The sequence below is a fragment of the Tachyglossus aculeatus genome, chromosome 15, assembly GCF_015852505.1.
Source record: "Tachyglossus aculeatus isolate mTacAcu1 chromosome 15, mTacAcu1.pri, whole genome shotgun sequence".
In the NCBI taxonomy this organism is placed as follows: domain Eukaryota; kingdom Metazoa; phylum Chordata; class Mammalia; order Monotremata; family Tachyglossidae; genus Tachyglossus; species Tachyglossus aculeatus.
The window spans coordinates 9579709-9606241 of record NC_052080.1 but is presented as its reverse complement, the minus strand read 5'-3'; the positions used below and the strand labels follow the sequence as shown (position 1 = coordinate 9606241).

General features: G+C 42.3%; 1 protein-coding gene across 2 annotated transcripts in view; it reads left to right on the top strand.

Annotated features, from left to right (window-relative positions):
* Window positions 1-23577, top strand: part of WWC3 (WWC family member 3) — a 115457-nt gene extending 91880 nt beyond the window's left edge. The window contains exons 11-23 of one of the 2 annotated variants that reach the window (XM_038757500.1): window positions 4831-4951; window positions 6532-6606; window positions 7545-7634; window positions 8221-8413; window positions 9922-10089; window positions 11696-11847; window positions 12523-12682; window positions 13878-14042; window positions 16176-16268; window positions 17387-17614; window positions 18933-19060; window positions 21447-21535; window positions 22914-23577. In XM_038757500.1, the coding sequence (XP_038613428.1) occupies window positions 4831-4951; window positions 6532-6606; window positions 7545-7634; window positions 8221-8413; window positions 9922-10089; window positions 11696-11847; window positions 12523-12682; window positions 13878-14042; window positions 16176-16268; window positions 17387-17614; window positions 18933-19060; window positions 21447-21513 (1640 nt within the window). In that variant the 3' untranslated portion in view covers window positions 21514-21535; window positions 22914-23577. Of the gene's footprint in view, window positions 1-4830; window positions 4952-6531; window positions 6607-7544; window positions 7635-8220; window positions 8414-9921; window positions 10090-11695; window positions 11848-12522; window positions 12683-13877; window positions 14043-16175; window positions 16269-17386; window positions 17615-18932; window positions 19061-21446 lie in introns of both variants that reach the window. The other variant, XM_038757501.1, reaches the window with a different exon arrangement.
* Window positions 23578-26533: the final 2956 nt, after the last annotated feature.

Genomic DNA, 26533 nt, shown 5'->3' with positions numbered 1-26533 from the left:
GGCAAAAGCCAAAGGGGAGTTCCAAGTGAGGCGGCAGTCCTCAAAAAGTGCAAGTAGCAATTTTGCCAGTGATCGCCTGGCCAAGTTATTCACACTATTGAGATACAGAGTGAGTGTCAGCTCGTCGTGGCCAGGTGATGTATCATTTCTGCATTCCGTACTTCCCCAACATATAGCACAGGGCACTGTGTCATGGGGGCACTCAATAAATACCACTACTACTATCGCCTTATGATTTTTTTTTAAACCAGCCTCATGCAGACCTTTGTCTGGATTTGATCCAGGATTAGCCTGAAAATATGTACTCCACTTGATGGGAAACAAAGCTTCAGTGACTTAATCAGAGTTTTGTTCCTAGCCTGAAACTTTATAAAAATGATAAAGTCAACGTTAAAATCATTTAGCATAAACAGCTTACATGTGGAAGAGCAGTCCAGTGTATCCCCTTGAGTTTGTGAAGCTTTGAGCAATAGCTCAGGCCAAAACTACACTAGCTTAGTATTTGTGGTGGGAAATTTTAATCAGTCAGTCATTGGTATTTACTGAGTGCTTACTGTGTGCAGAGCAGTGTACTGAGTGCTAATCTCTTTGCCCTCACCTCAAACACACATACGTATATGGTGTATATATTATGCATAAGAAATATATACAATGTATGCACACACCATACATTACAAAAAAGGAAATAATACCTCTGAAATATTTATATTGAAGCTTCCATTTTAGTTCTGATAAGTGATTTTTGCTTCATTCTTCCTTCCAAAACACATCAACACCCTGTTCCATTCATTTTAAAACAAATTAAAGAAAGAGAAGCTACCAGCAAGCATTCCTTTGGCTTATTTTTCCATGGCACTTTGCCCTCATAGTTGCTGTCACGGCCTTTGGAAAGAATGGCATGAAACACCGCAGTAGTTCAAACGTCAACCTGAAGTCAAGTGGTGCAAATTCTTTTTTTTTTCACCCCCTCCCCATTTCATTTTACGATTTGCTGTTGTTTGCGTTGTCCACACTTGCGCAAGAATGTTGCAAGCGTATTTGGTTTTTTGTTGCATCGTGTTACTGCCATCTTGTGGCACAGACCGTGTTTCTTGCAATTTTCCACCAAAATTTTCCACGACAATTTAAAAATATGTGCAACAGATTGACCGGGTTGAGTATCTGGGGAAGAAAGGCACTGTGAAGTCTGGGAAACAAGCATTCAGCATATACTTTACTCTCCTCAAACCTGCAAGAAGACAATTAATAATATGACTTTGTTTATAATATCACCCTTTCTCCCCCCCCAGTCTGTCTTTGCCTGTTAAAATTCTCCTCTAAGCGGTAATCATAATGATGATAATAGTGATAATGTGGTATTTCTTAGGCATTTATTATGTGCCAGACCTTCCTATAAACGCTGGGATAGATACAAGACAGATCAGTCATAGCAGCATGGCCTAGTGGCAAGAGCACAGGCTTGGGGTCAGAGGACATGGGTTCTAATCCTAGCTCCGCATTTGTCTGCTGTGTGACTTTGGGCAAGTCACTTTAAGTTCTCTGTGTCTTGGTTACCTCATCTGTAAAATGGGGATTAAGATGGTGAGCCCCACATGGGACAACCTGATTAACTGGTTACTTGCCCCAGTGCTTAGAACAGTGCTTGGCACGTAGTAAGCACTTAACAACTACCATAGTAATTATTATTATTATTAGTCCTTGTCCCACCTGGGACTTGCAGTCTAATGGGGTGGGAAAAAAGGTATTTGATCCCCATTTAACAGATGAGGAAACTGAGGCCTAGAGAAGTTAAGTGGCTTGCCCTAGATCACAAAGGAGGCAAGTGGCAGAGCTGGTATTCTCGGAATGCCATGGTATACTTCTTTGCCCATTTGGTCAAGTCAGCAGTTTGGAACTTGTATAACCTCCAGTAATTTATAGAGCCACCTCAAATCTGTGGTGTGGTCTAATCGCATATGAAGAATATTGTGCTTATGAGTTGGCTTTGAAAATTTTCAAATATTCACTGTGGTTTTCATTCTTTATCTTGTTTCTCATGCGGCACAATTCATGCAGAAAAATTCACTGTAAGTGAACCGGGAATTATTATTTTTCTCTTTGGCCTATTAACCTTTGATTGTGTCTCTGGGTAGTAAATATCATCCACAGTTTGACCACTGTATAGGAAGATCTATCATTTCAATTCAAGCCGTGCAATTCTTGCTTTTGTAGCGTTCATAATGACCCTTGAGTTTGTGGAAAAAGCTTCTTGAAAGCTTTAATAATAATTAGTGTTTGTTTAGCGCTTACTATGGGCAGACACTGTAGATAGAGGGTAATCGGCTCAGGCCCAGTTACTGCCCCTCATGGAGCTCACAGTCTAAGAGGGAGGGGAAACAGACATTTAATCCCCTTTTAACAGCTGAGGAAATGGAGCCTCAAAGTTAAGTGACTTACCCTAGGTCACACAGCAGGCAAGTGGCAGACTTAGAATCAGTCCACAGCCCTCCTGATTCCCAGGCGTGTGTTGCTTTTCCTGGGCCACACTGCTTCTTGCCTGCAACAGATTCAGGAATAAGCTTGCATTTCTCATTATCATTATTATTCTCCTAAATTGCCTTGAACTTGTTGGTCCAAAATGCCACCATTGATATTTGAGCTGAGCTGCTCAAGTAAGATCTTGACCTCTGATATGGTAGGTGTCTTTTCTTTTCATTGAATAATTTTCTTTGGAGAGTTTTTGAGACTTCGATGTTTTAAGATAGTGAACAATTTTGAAAATAATTGCTGAAGAGTTTAACTCTCATTATATTTGAATTACAGTCCATGGTTAAACCAAGGCATAGAAACCCAAGAAGCAAGACGTTTGAGGAGGTCTAATGACTTCTTCAGTGTTGTCTTTTCTGATCTTTGGCACCCAAAGGCAGGGCCTTGCCAGTTTAATTTCTGACTCCCATCCCCATTTGGATTCAGTGATCTGCCTAGTGTTTCTTTAGGATTACTTTATATTTGGCAGCTCCGCCACTTGTCAGCTGTGTGACTTTGGGCAAGTCACTTAACTTCTCTGTGCCTCAGTTACCTCATATATAAAATGGGGATGAAGACTGTGAGTCCCACGTGGGACAACCTGATCACCTTGTAACCTCTGCAGCGCTTAGAACAGTGCTTTGCACATAGTAAGTGCTTAATAAATGCCATTATTATTATTATTTTCTGCATCTATACTCAATGCAGTAAGAAAGTGAGAGGGTGAAAAAGAGTGTAGTTATAAACCATCTGGGATTATTATTATTATTACTATTATATTTTTAAGTGTTTTCTATGTATCGAGTGCTATTCTAAGTACTGAGATAGATAACAAATTAATCAAGCTGGACGCAGCCCCAGTCCCACATGGGGCTCACAGCCTAAATCAGAGGGAGAATGGGTATTAAATCCCCATTTTACAGATGAGGAAATTGAGGCCAAAGAAGTTAAGGGACTTGATCAAGGTCACACAGCAGGCAACTGGCAGAATCAGGATTAGAACTCAGGCCCAGGCTTTTTCCACTAGGCCACACTGCTCCTTTCAAACAGTATTTGCTCAGAAGATCCTCGATTGAGGTTTATCTTTTGATATTTTACTTCATGTTCGACCAGGCGAAACCCTTATTCATTCATTCAATCGTATTTATTGAGTGCTTACTGTGTGCAGAGCACTGTACTAAGCGCTTGGGAAGTATAAGTTGGCAACATATAGAGACGGTACCTACCTTATCTCGATTATCTTCAGGGCTAGAGTATTTGCCATCAATGAATATAAATTGACATAGTAATTTGGGTTTAATGGCAATGACCCTACATAGAAGTGGCTGTTCCTCTTAAAAGAAAGCAGTGTATCTCACAAACGCAGAGGTTCAAGTGATGGGGATGCATTCATTCAATAGTATTTAATAAGCACTTATTTCATGCAAAGCACAATACTAAATGGTTGGGAGAGTACAATATAACAATAAACTGACCCATTTCCTGCCCACAATGAGGGGATGGTTAAAGAAAAGATTTATGGCAAAGCATCCTCTAATATTTAATCCTCAAATTCTGTCTTGGACTAGGTTTAATTGCTCAGAAAAGCTACTTTTGTCCATAATTCCTATGTGGGTGTGTCAGGGGAGTTGAGGAAGCAGGTAACAGAGTGGCTGTTTGAAAGGTGGAACTTTATCCTTGGCAGTCAGTCATATTTATTGAGCACTTACTCTGTGCAGAGCACTGTACTAAGCACTTGGGAGAGTATGGTATAACAGTATTATAGACACATTCCCTGCCCGCAGCGAGCGTACGGTCTAGATGAGGAGCCTCATTGGCCATGTCAGGCTTGCTGCTCCCCACAGGTTGGATGGTTGTGCTGCTCTTATGTGGTTATCAATAAAAATTCTGAAGTAAGTGCTCTGACCCAATCATATTATATTGTTCCTGGACAATATTTTTTCATGGTTTCATTACATGGGATTCCCTCATTTAGAACACTACCCTGATGAAAGGGTGAGGAGAGAATGCTTGGGATTCTCTCTGAGATTGATCATCCTGGGAAAATGGCTCTATAGACCTAAGGAGATTTGGAATTTTTAGCCATGAAAAGGAGCCCCAGGATTTATTGCTTTTAATGGTCCAGAAGAAAACCTTGGCTTCTACTTGGATGCTTTAATAATAATAATAATAATAATAATAATAATATATTAATTTATAATACAGTATTCAAAAATTTGTGTTGGGTATCTTTGAGCATAATTTAAATGTACATTTAAATGTGCACTGCTGATGTGCTGGTCGAGAACGCATCAAACTACTATGTTTTTCATTTATTTTTAACAGCGGTGACTTTACGGGAAGACAGTGCCAGGAGATCCGAGAGAAGAGCCAGAAGAGTTTCTGCATGTCTATCGGATTATTCGCTTGCCAGTGACAGTGGTGTGTTTGAACCGTTAAGCAAAAGGTATGTATGTTTATGTCCTCTTCTGGGATCTATTCTTGATGATGATGATGATGGCATTTGTTAAATGCTTACTATGTGCAAAGCACTGTTCTAAGCTCTGAAGAGGCTCAAGGTGATCAGATTGTCCCACGTGGGGCTCACAGTCTTCATCCCCATTTTACACACGAGGTAACTGAGGCACAGAGAAGTTAAGTGACTTGCCCAAAATCACACAGCCGACAATTGGCAGAGCCCATTTCTTTCCCATAAACAAGCAGAGCTGCTTTCGGGTTTTAAATGAAAACACAGTCATTTTATTTGTATCTGGGATTCAGTCCTGGAAAAGTAGGCTATTAGTTAAGAGTTGTATTTAGAGAGGTTATTATGCCCTTTATATATTTGAAAAAGATGACTGGCTGCAAGAATTGTTCTGAAACAGGAAAGAGCTCTCTTTGTCTTTTCCTGCTTGGGGTCATATTTTGCTTTGAACTCTTTGTCGGAGGTGTCTGGAGTTCCCTTTGAAGTCACTAGGCCTCGAGGAAGGAATTCTCTCTCTTGGGGTCTGTTTTTTATGCATAGTTTAAAAATTAGGGCCCTTTTATTTTTATCTTTGTCCTACCAACCACTTGGAGAGCTGTTTGGGATTGAGGTGCAGTAGTTTATATTATTAAAGTGAGAGGAATGGAGAAGAAACAGTGTTTGGGGGTTTGTATGATTCCCTTCAAAAGGACATGTTAGAACTGATTGAGACCCTTTGTGGTATAGGAAAAAGGAAAAAAAAAGGACTCTAAAAACCTGTTGATGCCGGGAAAAAAATGATAGTTCACAACAGTCAGCGCCATACTCTATTTATTAGGTCCACCAGGATTATGGGAGTTGATAGTATATTGATCCAATCAATTGCCTGGGCTCAAGTGGTTTAGATAATAGGGAACAGTACTTTTATAAGTTTAGTGAGCAAGATGTTGAAAGGGCTGTAGAAGTGCACTTTCCAGTTATTCACTCAGCTGTATTTAATGACCGCCCACTGTCTGGAGAGCACAGCCCTGGACACAAAGGAGGAAAGAGCCCAATCCTCATCTCAGCAATGTCACAGAGATCCATAACATGCACGTAGCGTAAGAGGAACATAAATAAAAAGCAGTAGGATGTTACACTTGACTGCAGAAGTTAAATATATAAAAGGGAATATCCAGCTTTGCGAAGGAACATTGTCCAATAGGCTTGATAAATAGAACCTGACAAGTCTAGGTGTATAGTGTCAGAGCTGCTAACTTTTCATTTTGAACACTGGGGCAAACTTGGGGGAAAACGAGATTGTACAGACACATCCAAGACTGGGGAGATGGACAGTGAGACACACAAGCACACATACAACTGCACACAGCCAGGAAGGTGCATGCAGACAGAGTGAGGAGAGAGCAGCAGGGGACAAAGAGGGAAATGATCAGAGCTTGGTACTCTTACCCCGCTTGCAGCAACTCTCGCTCTTTCTCTCTATAAGATGGAATGGCGGTAATGGCTCACTGAAGACATAAATTCAGCAGTCCGGCCAATGGCTGGCTGAATTTTCCTATCTTTTTTTCCCCCTCTGTGTGTAGAAATGAGGATGTTGAGGAGCCCACATACAGCGATGCTGCCAATAATGAAGAACCGCAAATACACGTTGGATTTTTGTGAGTATAGAATAGGTCTGCTTATTGTCGTCTTTCCATCTAAATATCACATTTAGACCCGGTGTTGAAGTGGTGTGGAAGTGATGGTTGGCTTCTGTATATGGTGCTTAAGTTGCCAAGTTTTAGAGAGCAAGAAACAGGGAGGATAACAAATAATTTCCTACTGTTTTCTTGGTATAAAGAGGTACTGGTTTTAAATGTTTGGACTGTGAATGTATTCTTCTGAATAATATCTACGGGGGAGTGATTGAAGCCATTGTGTTAAGCCTTCAAGGATTACTTACTTCAAGTATAGCTTTATGAATTGGATTTCACCTGCAAAAGAGACTTAAAAAAGGAAATTATACCCAAAACGATTTCTCCTTCATGTGGCTGGTCAGGGGAAAATGCCCAGAAATCATATTTCTCAGTTACTGAAAATTGAATAAATAATGATTAAAAACTATGGTAGTCTTTAAGCACTTACTCTGTGCCAGGTACTATTCTAAGCTCTGGGGAAGATCCAAGTTAATCAGGTTGGACACAGTCCCTGTCCCACGTGGGGCTCACAGTTCAAGTAGGAGGGGAACACGTATTTCATCTCCATTGTACAGACAAGGTAACCGAGGGCCAGTGAGTTTAAGCAGATGGCCTAAGGCCTCACATCAGGCCAGTGGCAGAGCTGGGACTCAACTCTGTTTTCCTCTGAATCTAGTGCTCTTCCATTATGTCCTGCTGCCTGAGAGCTGTGAACTGTGTCTCACATTATTTAAATCTAACCCAGTGCTTAGAACAGGACTTGGCACAAAGTAAGTGATTAACAAAGAGTTACTACCATTAGTAGTAATATTTTTGTTGAGTCTGGATGCCTGGATTCCCAACAGAGTCAGTGAAATTTGCTGTCCTGCCCTACTGTGAAGATACACGTGTTTCAGAAATGTTCTTGTTTTGTTTACTAGGCATGACAGTGGAAGTGAATGTCTCCTAGTCCATGTGCTCCAACTAAAAAACTTTAATAAGGATCTGATGGTGAAAGAAGGCTGTAAAATGTAAGTTCCATTTCACTAAGCATCTTATAAGGCCAGGTTTTCCTTTGAAACAAGTAGTAATAGTATTCATTAAGCACCTGCTGTGTGCAGAGCACTGTACTGAGTGCTGGGAGCGAATGCACAGAGGAGAATTAGACACAGTCCTTGTCCCTTGTGGCGGCTCACAACCTATGGTATGCCACTATTCACCATAACTTATTCGAAATAATGATTATTCTGAAAACGAAGCCATCCATTTTGATACTTGAGAATGTGCAGTTTAGCAAAAGAGATTATACAGAACATATGATTATTTGCTAATAACTAAGAATGTTGAGTAGAGGCATATTTTTGGACCTTCACATTACTTTGTCCAAGACAAACCTTCCTAAAACATTTGAAGTACCTTAATAAAGTAATTTTGTCACCCTTGTTGAGGAGAGAAATTTACAGCTTTGAGGGTCTGCCCAGAGACTACTCTAGGCTTCAAAGCATTACCACAACTTGTCATGGATTGTTTTTGTTATTTGGTTTGATGTATTAATCCTATCTAGTACACAGCACCTGTATCAACTCCACTTTTTTTTTTTTTTTGCTATGTCTCCAGACACATCAGAGTTTATTTACCACCACTTGACTCAGGCACCCCAAGCACTTACTGCTCTAAGGCTCTGGAATGTCAAGCTCCATTAATATTTAATGAGGTTTTCCGAATCCCCGTGCATTCAAGTGTGTTGAAATTAAAGTCACTGCAATTGTATGTTTGTTCAGTTGACCATCAACTTCAAGAAGAACTCTTGGTAAGTGGTCCCTTTCAGACATATGAAATCCTTTAGGTTTTCCGTGCTATTAAAAATGAAACAATTCAATTAAAGGAGTATGGAAATGGGACAGCTGTGCAGCCAAACATAGCTATTAGCTGGTTTAGTTATTAGTGAGTCGCTATTAGTGCTCCTGCACAATATTCATTTCTAATATCTAGATTCAACTTTCCAAGTGACACAGTCTCATTTACAACAAATGATCATTGTTAAATAACAGTCACTGTGTATAGTAACTATTCTAATTGTGGTGTTCGCTAAGTGCTCTGTGTCAAGCACTCTGTTAAGCGCTGGGGTAGAAACAAGATAACCCAGGTCAGACAAAATCTCTGTCCAACATGGGACATAGTGTAAGGGGAAGGGAGGACAGGTGTTCAACCCCCATTTTGCAGTTGAGAAGTCTGAGGCACAGAGAAGGTAAATGACTTGCCCAGGGCCAAAGAACAGGTGAGTGGCAGGGCTAGGGTTAGAACCAAGTTCTAGGCCTGTGACCCTTCCACTAGACTGTGTTGCTCGAGTGGCACTCCATGTTTTTTCATTTATTCATTCATTTGATCGTCTTTATTGAGTGCTTACTCTATGCAGAACACAGAGTGTTAGGGAAAGTACAGTACAACCATAAACAGACACATTCCCTGCCCAAAATGAGCTTACTGTTTGGAATGTGGGAGATGGACATTAATATAAATAAATAAATGACAGATATGTACGTAAGTGCCTTAGGGCTGGGTGGGGGGAGAACAAAGGGAGCAAGTCAGGGAGATGCAGAAGGGAGTGGGAGAAGAGGAAAGGGGTCTTAGGGAAGGCCTGTTGGAGAAGATGCGCTTTCAGTAAGGCTTTGAAGAGGGGGAGAATAGGATTTGAGGAGGGAGGGCGTTCCAGGCCCAAGGCAGGACATGGGTGAGGAGTCAGTGGTGAGAGATACCTGATGGAGGCACAGTGAGAAGGTTGGCATTAGAGGAATGAAGTGTGCGGGCTGGGCTGTAGTGAGAGAGTAGCGTGTTAGGGTAGGCGGGCGCAAGGTGATTGAGTGCTTTAAAGTCAATGGTCGAGGAGTTCCACCACCATCCCCCTTTGTTCCCCCCACACCCTTGTCTGAAAGCAGCCCACCCTTCTTCTCCCGGAGAGTCACTTGCCATGCAGAGGCTATTGGAATGGTTCCCTGACCACTCCCTCCAGGAGCTGACAGGGCAGAATCACTGGTCCTCACACATCCCCTGGCTGGCTGTCTTCCACCTCCCCATCCCTCACCAGTTTTGTTCCCAAACTCATCTGCCTGTGTGGGGATTTCAAGACCCTGCATACGGTTGCTTTCTCTTCCTTTTCCCCACTCTTGTATGTGACTTGGCTCAACCTATGTCCCCACCCAATACAGAATAAGAATTGGGCTCAGTGTTTTAGCATCCGTGTCAATTTTTTGTTAAAAAAAAAAGGGGCCACCTTCTCTGCCTGCCCTTATCAGCATATTTTCTGTCCTTCATCTTCAGGGAATTGCGCAGATCAGCCTAGCTGATTATGAAAGCTCAAGTGAAATGCAGCTGCGCTGGTACCCAGTGCAGATCTTTACCAGTTCGGACCCACAGAGGATCAAGAACCGTAGCCAGAAGGAAGAAAGCAACACACCTTGCCTGGGAAATTCGGGCCCTCTGAAAACGGTGAGAATTTCTGCATTTTCCTGGTGCATTCTAGGATTTGATGGTTATCTGGGGGACATAGCTCATTGCTTCACTCAATGTTTACAAGGTTATGGGAAAGTTAGTAGATGCTAAGTCATAACGTAGGTGACTGACACATTACGTTCCTGTGGTGAAGAGCAGACCCTTTTAAAGACGTAAGTACATTTGACTCACCTAATTGTTAGAGTTTGTAGTATTTTGTTATTTAGATAGAATTTTTAGTAGAATCCTGCAGATAGCCACACATCTGTTTTTGTGGGTGTCTATTGAAAACAGATTTAGCTTTACACCACAGGCTTCACTCATCTCCCAGGGGATCTTTCGTGTTCCTGTGGTGTTTGTCCCAGGCATTGTACTAAGCACTGGGGTAGATACAAGGTATTCGATTTGGACCCAGTCCCTGTCCCACAGAGGGCTAACAGTCTTAATCCCCATTTTATGGATGAGGTAACTGAAGCCAAGAAAAGTTAAGTGACTTGCCCAAGGTCCCGCAGCAGTCAAGTGGGGGAGCTGGGGTTAGAACTCCTGTCCTTTGATTCCGGGACCCAAGCTGTATTCACTAAGCCACACTACTTGTCAAGCTCATAGTTAGGTTTTTATACTAGAACCCCCAGTATACCTAAGGAAGTCCCAAGAGCCTTTCTCGAATAACAGTATTGGAGCATTAGTGTGAATGATGGGGAGGAGTGCTTCTCTCCCCATTCTGTTTTCCCCTTTTGTGGGTCACCCCGGCCCCTGAGTTCATACCCAAAGTCGTTTGGTACTCACCCCAACATCCACACTGCACTAAGGTATATATCTTTATACTTGGTTGCTTCCCCTACTTATAATGTATTTTTATGTCTGTCTCTGCACCCCCGCTAGATTTGAAGATCTCCCAAGAGCTTATTTAGAACAGTGCCTTGCCCCCAGTAAGTGCTGAATAAATGCTGTTGATTGGTTCACTGGGCTCTACTGAGCCCTACAACTGATTAGATGACTCTTCACTCCAAATCCCAGCTCACCCAAAAGGAAACTGTTGAGGAAAAGAGTTCAGTTCAAGTGCGTGAAAAGAATTTGTAGAGGTTCAGTGTCTCTCTCAGGGGATGTGCCCCCATTTTCAATTTGGCAAGATTTACTTCATCTGATATGCAGTGCCAAATAAAGATGGTGGTAGCGATGATGATTTTGTACAAGCCCGCAAAGCACTAGGTTTGTTGTATTTCATGTCCACCTACTCTAATGTCTTCTACTTTCCCAAGCGTTTAGTAGAGTCCTCTGCACAAGTAAGCACTCAATAAATACCATGAATTTGAGGTTTAAGGAAATTTATACATGAATCCATGTACACATTTACCCTTTTTTTGGTACCTGTTTTAATAAGACTATTTTGAGCTTGCGCATACAGACTGTCTACTTTTTTTTTATCATGAACACTAAGGACTGTGCCTGGTGCCATGCTTTCTTGGGGTGCTTTATGTATGTTGACTAAGCAATAGCAACTGTACATATTGGACATTTTGACCATTTTTTGAACAAACACTGGCTGTCTTTTGCTTCATACAAATAAAGTATTGGTTCACCAGCAGTTCATTTTCTCTTTCAGGATGCAGTTACGGTCTTGTTGGCCAGGACCACTGCCCAGTTGGAAGCCGTCGAAAGAGAGTTGGCAGAGGAAAGGGTGAAGCTAGAATACACAGAAGAAGAAATCCTGGAAATGGAAAGAAAAGAAGATCAGGCAGAAGCAATATCGGAGAGGTAAGTGAAGCCTCACTTACTCACTTGTCATGCACTATCTTACTGTTATGCAGAAAAAAAGTTCATGAAATCATTCACCCATGAAAAAGATTTACTTCAGGTGTTCAGTCCGGGGGAAATAATCTAAGTACAGATAAATCCCCTCAACCCTTCAGATATGTTGGCGTATTTCTTATAAACATAAGCAGCTGAGCCAACCAAGTGACTCTAGTGGCTTAGAAGTGGAATATTTACAAGCCTGGCCCATGTGAAGTGTAATTGGGTGTCCAGTGGCTGGCCTTCAATGAATTGGTTTCTTCCCATGTCTGATTCTCTTTTCACACCAGTTACCTTAGAGAGAAAGAGAAAATAGATGTAGTTTCAGTGATAGAAGGGGCAGTCATTTTTCTCAATTCAAATCCTCTGGCACAAAGGCCCTCCAGCACATCTTCTTATGGGATCCAGATAGTTTTGGTGAAAAGATTACATATTTTACCTATGCTGGACCCAGGGGCCCCTCTACTGATTGCTCCCAGATGGAAGAAAGCCAGCAATGCCCCAGCCCTGGCAGTGGCTTACCAGGAGAGGCAGATGAAACAGTTCAGCCTGATGCCGCCTACCTCAAAAAGTAGCCATGGGCAGAAATCAGCCTTTTGGAGTAAACCTGATGGATTTCTCGGTATGCCGTGTCTTTAGGAGCTGGCAAGCAGAATCCGTTGACAGTGGATGTAGCAATTGTACCCAGACCGGTGCTCCTTATCCAGAGCCATGTTGTGTTGAATCCCTGCATGGACACGTGATAGCAAGTCAGCCAGATCATTACAGCCCTGGGAAAATTCAACCTCCATCTCTTAAGGTAAGTAGACAAAGTAGTACAGCTTCTGTTTGGGCATAGTTTTTGTCTCTCAGATTTTCCCCATCACAGAAAAAGCTACCAAACACTGCAGTGTTTCTGGAAATTTAGCTGCCCCTAAGGAGGATTGAAGAAGCTATGGGATCAAGCTGTGTTTAATCAAAAAAAGCTCCAGCTAGTTGGTGATCTTCAAAGGCTTTGAAGACATACACATTAAGAAGGGAAAAAAAATGCAGTCCTTGACCTCAGGGATCTTGGCATCTCACATGGGGAAATGCACCATGGTCTAGTGCAAGGAAAATAGGTCTGGGAGTTAGAGAACCAGGATTCTAATCCCCGGTCCACCCCTTGTCTGCTGTGTGACATCAGGCAAGTTACTTAAGTTCCCTGTGCCTGTGTAAAATGGAGATTCAAAACCTGTTCTTCCTCCTACCTAGACTGTAAGCCCCACATGAAGCAGGGACTGTGCCCAACCTAATTATCTTAATTCTATCCCAGTGCTTAGTGTGGTACTTTGCACCGAGTGAATGCTTAACAAATACAATTTTTTAAAAAATTATGGGGGGAGGCAAGACAACTGACATAGATGATTACAGATATAGGCATGCTGAGTTTTATATATAAATGTACCTGGAAAGAAGGGATGCAAAGCCAGTGTGACTTACCACGGTTCTCTCTGGAGCCAAGTCACTGCAGATCTAGGTGGACTTAATATTCCATGCTAATTGCATGTCTCTGGACCTTTCCATGTTGAATAGACTCATCAGAGCAACATTACCTGGAAAATTTTTTGTGATTTAAGCAGTGAATCAATATTCACATTTGAAAACGTTAGTAGTTGATTCAGTACTCAACACCAGCACTAGATATTAAGATTTTAAAATATGTAGTAATTGGCCCTTTTAAAATATGTTCCTTAAACTTAAGAATGGAATCAAGCAGAAAAGGTGGGCCTGGAAAATTGTGTTTTAATCTTCCCCAAACTCAGAAGATTGGCTTTTCAGGTGAACGGTGGGCTTCCCAGTTAGTGGTTTAGGAAACCATGGGCTAATCAGTGCACCAGGGTCTTTGAAATACTTGCAGGTTATCTTGCAGATACAATGCAATCTGATTACTTTGTATCTAACCCAGTGCTTAGAAAAGTGCTTGGCACGTGGTAAGCGCTTAACAGATACCTTCATTATTATCATTATTGCAGGTGGATAAAGAAACCAACACGGAAGATGTCTTCCCAGAGGAAGTGGCCAGTCTTCCAAAAGAGAGAGCCAGCCGCAGGTCCCGCGGTTCTCCTTTTGTTCGAAGTAGCACAATTGTCCGTTCACAGACTTTCACGCCTGGAGCACGGAGTCAGTATGTTTGCAGAGTACGTAGACATGACCCTTGTTGATCACTTTGGTAGTGGGAAACTGTATCAGAAATCTGTGCGCTGGTGGTAAGGGGGTGGGTGGAGTTACGACTCAGTCCCTGCAGGTGCCTCCCAAGAATCCCTCCACAGCTTGGTGTTAGGGTAGCGGGAATCCTAATGTGTTGCCATGGCTACAGGGCCCTGGAGAACCGGGCTTTGTTCATTGATTGCTGAGGCTTAAATGATGGAAATAATGCACATATTCACACACATATACTTAGTACATATGAATGTGTGTATATGTGTGTGTGTGTGTTTGTATGTATAAGTGTATGTATTATTCACCATCTAAGCCCAATATATACCTGTAGGTATTTATGGATATATATGTATATGTAATTTTCCATCTTCTAAGCCATGACAATCAGTGAGCAAAGCCTGGTTCTCCAGGGCCCTGTAGTCATGGGACAGGTTGGGATCCTGCTACCAGAACAGATACATATATCTCTGTGTGTGTGTGCGTGTGTGTGTGCGCGCATGTGCGTGTGCAAGCGCACACACACTTAGGTCTATATATATAGATACACACACATTTAGATCTATATATATATACACTTGTATATATGTATATCTATCTATATCTATAGATATATCTATAGATAGATAGATATAGAGCTATAGATATATATAGATAGATAATACTATATACTTCTATATACATATATATCTGAAAGTGTGCGAGACTGCTATGGGGAGGGGATTCTTCCACAGGACCATAGTTCTTTGTTGGGATTTCTGAAGTCTTTCACCAAAATTACAATAATTAATAGCTATTTAAATAGGTCCCGGGTTTAAAAAGAGCCCTCTGTCTGTACATATTTATGATGACAGTGATTATGATGTCTCAGACAGGTGTGCTATTAAATTTTGCTTAAGTATTTTGAAGCAGACATAGGAAAACAGGAATCTAAAAGCAAGTTGGCATGGGCATAGATACTCGTTACTTGGGATGGTGAAAACCTGCCACTAAGCAAAATACATGGATCCCGGGTTCTGGAAAAGAGACATTGGACTTTCTTTCTTTTTCAAGCATACACTCTCCTGTTTCTGGAAGAGTAGTAGGTTAATAATGCTTGCTTACTCTAGAAATAAATCATCTTTCCAGAAAAACAGTTATCGGAATCGGGCTGAACCCGGGAAGTCAAGCCACTGCAGTGAAGGCTAGCAATGCAGCATAGTGGAATGAGCCCCGGACTGGGAGGCAAAGACTCGTGTTTTAATTCTGGCTCTGCCACTTTGTTTTGGGACCTTGGGCTTCTTTATGCCTCAGTTTTCTCCTCTGTAAAATGGGGAGTAAATATCTGTTCTCCCCACCCCCTTAGAATGTGAGGCCCACACGAGATGGGGACTGTGTCAGGTCTGATGGTATTGAATCTACCTCAGCACAGTGCTCAGCCCATAGTAAACCCTTAACAAATACCTCGATTATTAGAAGAGGATGGAATCGATCATCATGTCTTTTACAGTCGGCAGTCAGGAACCCTTGACCCCACTGGCCAGCTTGGACTGGTTCTGTGGAGGAGTCCAAAGAATCAGAAATGGGTTATTTATTTTGGGGAAAAGCTGAAGACCTTCTAAGAAATATGAAAAAAGAATAAAGCTATAAGTAGGAGCCTGAATGCTTAAGGGGAAAAATAAAGAATGGTTTTTATTTCATTTGCAAATATCCAAAAGCCACCGTAGTAGAAAGAGGTCACAGGACTGGAAGTCAGAAGACCCAGGTTGTCATTCCAGCACTGCCACTGGCCTCCTGTGTGACCTTGGGCAATTTACTTAACTTCCTTGGGCCTTAGAAGACTCATATGCAAAATGGAGAGATTTTTGTACTTTCCCAAGTGCTTAGCATAGTGTTCTGTACACAGTAAGCACTCAATTAATACCACTGATTGAGAGAAGATATTTTTTGCCCCGTGTTGGGCAGGGACTGGGTCCAACCCAATTATCTTGTGTGCTTAGTATACTGTCTGGCACATTGTAAGTGCTTGACAAATACAATTTTTACTGTGTGCACCCCAGCACTTAGCACAGAGTAGGTAGGTGCTTAATGAATGCCTTTAATAATCATTGAATATTTTTTTTCTTTCTGCGCAGCTCTATCGTAGTGACAGTGATAGTTCCACTTTGCCAAGAAAGTCCCCCTTCATCCGAAATACTTTGGAAAGGCGAACCCTACGCTATAAACAGGTATGGTCCCCATGGTACCAAACATGCACTCAGTCCTCGAGAGGGCAGGGGTTATGTTCTTGATAAACTCCTCAATAGGGAAAGCCCGTGTTGTTACAGCCTGCCCACCTTGACTTGTGCCAGACACAAACACACGACTCCAACTCTGGCACAAGAATGCTCCTCGATAGCCTCTGATCCCAAATGCAGAGTGAAAACTTGCAGTATGGAAGGCCAGATGGTGCTCGTGACCATCTAGAGTGGAAGCTTGTTGTGGGTGGGGAATATGTCTGTTATATTGTACTCCCTTCAGTGCTCTGCACACAGTAAGCCCTTGATAAATCCAAATGACTTACTGACTGCTTTGATTCATAGTTCTAATTCCCTAGGGTACTGAGCAGTCTTTTTATTCATCTTCAAATTGAACAAAGAAAATGTTTAAAAGCATTTCTTGGTAAAGCACTGCAAAGCTGGTTTGTATTTCCAACAAAAATACCCAGTACAAGAGAACATTTTTGCACAGTCCGAATAAGTGACACTTGCCAAAAACAGTTCCACAATTCAGTGAATGAATTACCCAAAAGTCAGGAACACTCAATCTTTTTTGACTACATAATTTCAGGAGAATTAGCTAGAATACTCGGAAAAATATCAGGCCAGTGGCACAGAAGTGCTGTATAGTTTCCATTTTCACCAGTGCAGATTAGTTCGTTGCTCTTTTTCCTGAAAATATTTTAAAATTAATTCCACCCGGCATGTATTTATTTCTTCCATGTGACTCATTGTAAAGCCCAGTTGTTTTGCAGCAGACACCCAGGACAAAAGCTAAAGACGCTAGCAGACCTGTTATTCGGAGGGACCCGTGGCAAATGATTGAAAAAAATCCATTTTTAGTTCAAACGTGCTTAAAAACAGCGTGGTAGAATATCTTTGTCCAAATTAAAAATATAAAGACCCAACTGGGTCTGTTATCAGAGGAAAAAAATTTGACATGACTGTCTTAGAACATTCTAGTTCCTCTGCGTACAGAAATTAAAAGATGCCAAGTGGTGGCATCACCGAGAAAGAGTGTGTGCGTGTGTGTCTCTGTATGTGTGTTCATATGCATCTGCACTAACCGATACTACTACCTCTCACAGTCCTGTAGGTCGTCTTTGGCTGAGGTGATGGCCCGGACATCCCTAGACCTGGAGCTGGATCTCCAGGCGTCCAGAACAAGACAGAGACAGTTGAATGAGGAGATCTGTGCTCTGAGGGAGCTGAGGCAACGCTTGGAAGACGCCCAGCTCCGAGGGCAAACCCATCTTCCCAACTGGGTGCTCTGGGACGAGCGGTTCCGCAATCTGCTTAAGGAAGCAGAGAGGCAGGTAAGGTGCCCCATCCCATCCGATCCGAGGGCCGGGGCCCACAGGCGGCACTGCCCAACTCCTTGCTTGGAAGCCCAAACCAGGCTGCCAGAATCCGGGGATTCTGTGACTTAGTGGATAGAGCAGAAGCCTGGGAGTTAGAAGGACTTAGGTTCTAATTCCGACTCTGCCACCTGTGACCTTGGGCAAGTCACTTTACTTCTCTGGGCCTCAGTTACCTTATCTGTAAAATGGGGATTAAGACTGAGAGCCCCATGCGGGACAGGGACTGTGTTTAACCTGATTAACTTGTATCTACCCCAGTGCTTAGAACAGTGGTTGGCACCGAGTAAGCACTTAACAAATGCCATTATTATTGGTATTGATATTATTATCATTATTATTATCAACGTCCCTCAGAGGGGGCTGCTGTAAGGCTGTTCTGGAGTTTTTCAGGGCTACCAGAGGTTTGGGGAGGCCTCTCGTCCCAATGAACTTGGGGGGGGCTAATCTGCTTCGTAGGCAGATTCACTGGCTCCCTTTTGTCCTGTGGCTTTTACTGCAGATAAAATTACAGTCTGTGAACCTACCACTATAGCAAAATCCAGTATTTTGTTTATGCTACTTGTATGACTCAAGCTTCGTACCACAGCCATGAGCTAACTCTGCATTTCAGCTGAGACCAATGCCCCTCCCACCTTGGGGACAAGGGGCTAGCGTGAAATGCCCGAGCAGCCCTCTTCTGCAGTTGTAATAATAATAATAATTATAGAATTTGTAAGTGGTGCGGTGTGGCTCCATGGAAAGAGCATGGGCTTGGGAGTCAGAGGTCACGGGTTCAAATCCTGGCTCTGCTACTTGTTAGCTGTGTGACTTGGGACAAGTCACTTAACTTCTCTGGGCCTTATCTGTAAAATGGGGATGAAGACTGTGAACCCCACGTGGGATAACCTGATCACCTTGTATCCTCCCCAGCACTTAGAACAGTGCTTTGCACATAGTAAGTGTTTAACAAATGCCATTATTGTTATTATTAGGTGGTGGAGCCGGTATTAGAACTTAGCCCTTTCTGACTCGTGGGCCCATGCTCTATCCATTAAACCATGCTGCTTCTCTATACCACAGGGGCTCTGGCCCAGAACCCCCAAAGTGGAGGGAAGCCCCCCAGCTCTGCTCGGGGAGGGGCTGCCTTAACTCAGCCCGTTGGGTTCAGCCTCAGAGCTAAGGCCACGGAGAGAGGTGGAGGGTGAAGTAGAGATGGGTCCCAGAAGGTCGGGTGGAGGGGGTGACTGCAGAAGACAATTAATGTTGGTTCGCTCATTGAATGTTTTCCCCTTAGACAAGACAGACCAAACTTGAACACCATCAAGAGCAAGCAGCTGAGAAATTGCTAAAGAAAGCATCCAAAGAAATATACCAGCTGCGTGGACAGAACCAGAAAGAACCTATTCAGGTCCAGACCTTTAGGTAAGTGCCTTCACTGCCAACACCACAGTTTGTGGCCTAATGTGGTTTATTGAAAGTGGTTCACCTATCTGTACTCAGAGTGTAGTAAGGCCCCCACCACCACCACCACCACGGGGTGGTGATTGGGAGGGTGAAAGACTATACTCACACTTTTCTTGGTACAGAAGTCTATAGAAGTAACGTAAATAACCAGGCAGATGGCCAGTACTTACAGAAAACTAGATTGAAGGTCCGTGAGGGCATAGTGCCTACCAACTCTAGTCTTTTACTCTCCCAAGCGCTTAACACAGTGCTCTGCAACCAGTAAACAAACCAAGGCAGGTTTGTTTTAAAGGGGGTCAGTAATTATATGTTCTTTGAGTATAGCCCCCAAACCACATAGTGCTTACTCTAAGGTTCTCTGGCATTAATAACTGGATTTGAGTCCCTCTGTGGTACTTTGTACCAATGGTGCTGTCAGAGAAACCTCTGCACAGTTACAAAGCACAGTGATATAGGATTTAAATAACACCTGCTTTGATTTCCACAGCAAGGTCATTAAGATGGCCATATTCATTTTTGATGTCATAATTTGGACTTTGTCGTGGTAGATTTCTTGTCTGCATTGTGTTGACTGAAAGATGGGTTAAGTGTTGGTATTGCTCCAGGCGCGAACCAATGTGTTGTTTGCCTGTGTATCCATTTTGGAGCCAGACTAGGCACACACCAGTGGGCAGACTTGCAGGCCGGAGGCGGGAGACAGTGTCACTCCAAGTCCCCTTTGGAGTCTGATGCTTTCCAAGAAATGGATTGGAGTCTATTTTAATGGATCGAAAAGTGCCCTGGCAAGCCATCTCTCTTCCTCTCCCCCTTTCTCTTTTGTTCCCTAACCCCTTCTAATAATTGTCCACTGGAGCCCTACTTTAGTATAATCTTATAAAGCTTTGAGGGTTACAAATCAATCAGTGCTATTTATTGAGCACTTACTGTGTGCAGAGCACTGTACTAAGCATTTGCGAGAGTACCATATCCCAGAGTTGGCAGACACATTCCCTGCCCCCAGTAAGCTTAGAGTTGCTTAACAGAGAGCAAACCAAATCAATCAAGAGTATTTACTGAGCCCCTAATGAGCACGCACCACATGCTTGGGAGAGTACAGTACATTCAGAGATGTGGTCCCTGTCCATGAAGAGCTAACAATCTAATAAGAGACACAGACACTTAAAAAAAAAAACTACAGATAGGAAGTAATTGAGTCTTTAGTAGATATATAGTATGAGAAGTGCATGGCTCAGTGGAAAGAGCACGGGCATGGGAGTCAGGGGTCATGGGTTCTAGTCCTAGGTCTGCCACATATCTGCTGTGTGACCATGGGCAAGTCACTGAACTTCTCTGAGCCTCAGTTACCTCATCTGTAAAATGGGGATTAAGACTGTGAGCCCTAAGTGGGACAACCTGATCACCTTATACCCCCCCAGCGCTTAGAAGAGTGCTTCTCACATAGTAAGCGCTTAACAAATACCATTATCATTATTATTATCTCTCTCTCTCTCTCTCTCAATAAATATATATATATTTATACATATATATATGACTCACGCTGTTGGGTTATTGTCCACCTCTGGACCATAAGCTCCTTCTGGGCAGGGAATGTGTCCATTTATTGTTATAGTGTACTCTCCCAAGTGCTTAGTACAATGCTCTGCACACAGTAAGTGCCCAATAAATACTACTGAAAGAATGAATAGTGTGGAAGTGAAAGTTGTGGGGGACTTCAGGGGGAAGAGAGATTTAAAATTTGGAAATTTATTTCCGCAGAGCTTGGGTCTTTCCCTAGAAAGCTGCTTTACTGTTCCATTGACTGTTCTGCCAGGCACTTGTCGCTGGGCAGGATTGGGGTAACACTGGACTGCAGGTGGGCACGATGCCAGTGGGAGCCCTGGTGAATGAATGAGATTTGGGATGCTGACGTCCCGATTGTCGGCATAGTAGAAAGTTAGAGCTGGAAGAGACCAAGCATGGATTTAGTCTTACCTATGGGAAAGCCACACATTTAGCAGTAGTGAACACTCCTGGAGAGAAAATATCTTCATAGTTCAGGTGAAAACTGCAATTTTGTTGAATTTTCCCTTACCAAGCTATCCGACAGTCCATTCCATGTCACACAAACAATCAAGAAAAATTTATTTATTTGTATATTTCTGTCTGTCTCCCCCTCTAGACTGTGAGCTCGTTGTGGGCAGGGAATGTGTCTGTTGTTGTATTCTCCCAAACGCTTAGCTCAGTGCTTCACACACAGTAGCGCTCAATAAATACAATTGAATGAATGAATATTTATAGCATACCATGTTCAAACAGCACAAGTTAGTTATGATCCTCTTTAAAACTGTCATTTTTTCTGTGACAGGGAGAAGATAGCATTTTTTACAAGACCAAGGATTAACATACCTCCTCTGCCAGCTGATGATGTATAATGTGTTGCCTTGTAAACATGAAGTATTTATCTGTCTTTATTTTCATGAAGTTATTAGACTAGCTAAGTTTATCTTACAAATGTTTGTGCAAAGCTATTAATATACACATTTTGTAAAAAAAAAGTAAACAAAAACCTATATATACATATATATTTTATAATAGCGACCGCAACAAGGCTTGGTTTTTCCTTGTTGTGAAATTGACATCTCTGAAGACAACTTATTTTATAAAAGATCAACTATCCTGTTAAGAGTGTACAGTTTTTATGCTGTTTTATTTGACTTAAAAGGCTGGAAGGCAGAAACAAAGTGAGTTCAGGCAAATTCACTGTATTGTAATTTATTTATAGTACTTTTTTCCTTGAAGGAAAATACTGACTTAAGATGTATTTTAAGACTGAAATTTTTGTTCTTCAGTATTTGTCATACAGTAGAATGGAATAATGAGCTGGTTTTGTTTCTGATACCTGAAATGAAAATACTATGTTCTGAATCTGTCACTTTTATCAGTTTTTAATACCCTTATCTTATTATGTATATTGTATTCGTTAGCACTGTTTCCGTGCTCTATTAATCTATTATCTGCAATGTTTTTAATATTAATTAAAATGCCATTCGTGCATTGCAGAACTCAGTTGCATACTCCTACTATGCACTAATAGGGTCTCCTTTCTGTTTTGTTTGTTGCATCTCTCTCTGAACAAGTAGAATGACTCAGAAATCAAGTCTACACGGTAAAAGTGAATCTCTGGGACCATTCTGGCCCTGGCTAATAACACAGTTCCTGGAAGAACAAGTGTTCTCTTTTGCATGAATTGTATATGTTTCAGGTCTACACTGACCCATTTTGCCAGCCCTCAATTTCCTCTGTGCTGTGTAGAGCTGGTCTCTCTGTCATCAGTGCCATTGGGGGAATAAAAAGGTGGTTACCGGGGTTGTGGTTGGCTGTTGTCTTGTAAAGGAACATTAAAGGGAAAAAGTGAACCCACCTTCATCTTATATCCAGGAAAAAATTGAGCAGTTGAGTCATTTTAAATACTGTAACCCTTTCGAGAAATGTGTCCTTATGTTTTTATGCAAATAATGAATATTGGTAATGAATTATTTACTTTAACACTTTGCTTGAAATGTAGATCAGCGTGCTCAGTCTGGATGCCATTGTAGTTTTTACGATATCTTGAAAGTAACCTATCTAGGTCATCGTATATCGAACATTAATATGTTGTACTTTTTTCTAAACACCATATTTATATGCATATTTGACACCACAGAGGAGTTGCACCCTCTTTCCCAAGACTTGGGGGCCGGAGGGCCAAGAGTATAACCCTTTGAGTCGTAGGAAATGAAACTAACCAACCGAAGCCTTTTCTCTCTCCTTCCATCATTTGTACTCTTCCCAGGAGCACAGGAGTTCAACCTGCAGAACCTCTTGACTCTTCCTCTTGGCCACCAATTGCCGCACCTATCCTCAGCCTCTTCACCCCTCCTTCACAACTGCTCAATCTCCATTTGTCCACCTGTGGCACGTGACCTGGCAAGTAATCTCAGTCTTTTCTTTCACAATTCTTTCCTCTACCAAATCCTTAATCATATGTCCAGGTTTTCCTGTCTTTCTCCCATCCTCCTTATTGTTCGTACACACCCATGAAATAGTTCTGTTGATCAAAATTTCCCTTCTTACGCTAGCATCAGTGGGTGAAGAATGGCAAAGCGGTAAACTAGTCACAGGGCCAACCCATGCCTTGTGCTGAGGGCATCTACGAGCATGAATGAGTTATTTATGCCAGTGCATTTTCCTTGTGCCGTAATCTCTGATAACCAGGCTGCGGTGGAGAGAATATATGATGGCCAGTTCGAGTTGTATTACTGTGTCAACAAACAGTGGTGCTGGTTACCTCTGCTGTCTGAATTTGGTCGGGGAGGGGGAAAGAGGCTAATTGTATGATTCATCTACTTTGCTAATGTAAAAGCTCTAACATTATTTCCTACATAATAGACTTTATTTAGCGAGTTGCTAACCCAACCCTAAATCCTGGGAATTATTTTCTAAATAGGAAAGACAGACAGGCACATATATATAAATATATGAATATATATATATATGTATGTGTATATATATATATATATGTATGTGTGTGTATATATATATATATATATATATATATATATATATATATATATATATATATATATATATATATGTTTTCCTTTGTCATCTCTATACAATTCACATCTCAGCAGAGCAGCTAGCCCATTCTCTGTGCTGGTTTTCATACCTTTGGTTTCATGTGTCTTTGTTCTCTTCCTCCTTCCCTCTCCTTGCAGGCCCTTGATGTTGATGAACAGTGATGATGCTGTCAGGTAATCAAGTTCATTTCTGTGAAATAGAAAGACAGGAAGTGGAAGGGAAGAGTAAACTCTGCCTCACCACAGCATTCTCCTCACATCTGTGCTTCTTTCTTGTCAATCCTACTGAGAGCCAATTTGCTGAAAGATCAGAGTCATTGTGAGACAGCAGTCTCAAAGGGCAGGGGCAGAGTGCAAAACTTCCCATATTGCACTGGACGAGGCCAGCCTCCAAAGTGGTCCAACTGCCATGGGTCTCCTATATAATAATAATAATAATAATAATGATGGCATTTGTTAAGCGCTTACTATGTGCAAAGTACTTTTCTAAGTGCTGGGGGGATACAAGGTGGTCAGGTTGTCTCACGTGGGGCTCACAGTCTTCATCCCCATTTTACAGATGAGGTAACTGAGGCACAGAGAAGTTAAGTGGCTTGCCCAAGGTCACACAGCAGACAGTCAATATGGTGTATCCTGATCTAAAGGAGAGGAAATCTCAAGCAAGAGTGAAACCCTGGAACTGTTTCACTTAATCATTTTTTGAGAGCTTACTATGTGCGGAGCACTGTACTAAGCACTTTGTCTTGTTTCACCCAAACACAGCGCATTTTAGGAAAGACTGTTTAATGTCTCCTTTTGAGGGAGGAATACAAGACAATCCCCTTTTTCCATGGGCTGGGGAATCTCACTGCAGATTATCTGTGCGTATTCAGGACCACCACCGACAACCCCCTGGGTTCTGGCACCACTTCCCTTCCCTGTCACTTCCCCACACTCCCAGTAGTTCTGCTAAGAGTTAATGTGGTACTCAACCAAACTCTTCCTCCGCCTTCATCTACAGCTCCTGTCTCCCACCCTTAAAGTGATGTTTCCTCTTTGCTTTGCACACTGTGACAGGGGGCTGGTTCTTTTGTATTGTACTCTCCTCGGTGCTCAGTACCAGTGCTCTGCACGTGCCATTGATTTGTCGTGGCTGCTTTGAAGTGTTTCTAGTGCTGCTTTGGGAGCGTCCTGCTTCTTACAGGGGCCAAGGTTGGGCAGAAGGAGTGGGAGGGGGTTAGGGGTGGGAGATGGAGGTTTCAGATGAGATTTTGAAATGAGAGCCAGTGGGAGTGGCCAGAACCTTCCGTGTGATCCCTGCTTGAGGTGGATGATTGCTGTACAGGGATGGTTGATGTCAACTTCACTGTTCAAGCCATTAGGACCTCAAATGAGTAAAAGCAAAAGGAAAGAAAAAATAAGCTAAAGGAAAACCTGGTAGGGTGAAAGTCTGAGGAGAACAGTAAAGAACAGCAATATGCTCATTCAAAGAAAGAAATTTGTCCTCTGGTGTCTAAGCTACAGACTGCTGAAATAGAGGTGGTAATGGGCCGCCGTCAGTGTTCTTCTCTTAGTTTTTGTCCCAGATCTCTCTGATTGTGTCATTTATATGGTTTCATGATATTTCTTCTACCAAATAAAAATAATCTGCCTTAAAAACATAGAGAAGCATTGTTATGTACTAAGCTAAAATGTGCCATACTGAAATGTGTGAATTTGTACTGTTACGTTTTGCTTACTAATATTTTTAAATAGTAAATACTCAGCATACAGTGTACTGTATTTTTTCTGCAGATTTCAAATCACTTTGCCAACATTCTTAGGGCTTTCTGTAGCTCAGGGTGAATGACTACAGAGGAGGATTGCAGTGTTTCTTTGGGCCTCTCAGGCAGGACTCACATTAGTCCAGACTCATTCATTCATTCAATCAATCGTATTTGTTGAGCGCTTACTGTGTGCCTAGCACTGTACTAAGCGTTTGGGAAGTACAAGTTGGCAACATATAGAGATGGTCCCTAACCCAACAACGGGCTCACAGTCTAGAAACGGGCTCACAGACTCCAAACAAGAATTTGAAAGAAAGCTTTCGCATCTCTGTCAGTACCCAAACCACCATTTGATTAGTTTTCCGAGACAAGATTCAACAGTAGTGTTAATATTTTTTGAGGGTTACTGTATTCAAAGTACTGTACTAAAATCTGGGGAAGAACTAAGAAGGAGCATGCCTTAATGGAGCCTGGGCTTGGGAGTCAGAGGTCGAGTTCTAATCCCGGCTCCTCCACTTAGCTGTGTGACTTTGGGTCAGTTGACTTCTCTGTGCCTCAGTTGCCTCATCTGTAAAATGGGGATTAAGACTGTGAGCCCCATGTGGGACAATCTGATTACTTTGTATCTACCCCAGCGCTTAGAACAGTGCTTGGCGCATAGTAAGTGCTTAGCAAATAGCATCATCATCATCGTCAACTAAGAGATTGGATGCAGCAGGCTAAATCCAACAAAGTAGCCAGGTTTCTGACTGCTGAAAGGAGTTGGAGATGAGCTGTGGAGGTGGATCAAGGAGAAGGAGGATATGTGGAGTGGGTCATGGGACTGGCAGGGCTTTCAGGGTTAGTTCTTCTGCTTGGATTGTGAGGAGGGCAAATCGGGAGCCCGGCTCTGAGGTCAGAGCAGAAGACCAGGAACTGGCTGATGACAGAGGAATCTTTCAGAGGATTCACCTCACGTCCTAACCAGACACAGCTACTGAGATTGTGGTGTTATGATCAGTGCCTTCGAGTTTCCCGTAAATTCTAGATAAGCATGAGATTTTGGTTTAGAGGTGCCTGTACAAACTAAAATATTAATAATAATAGTG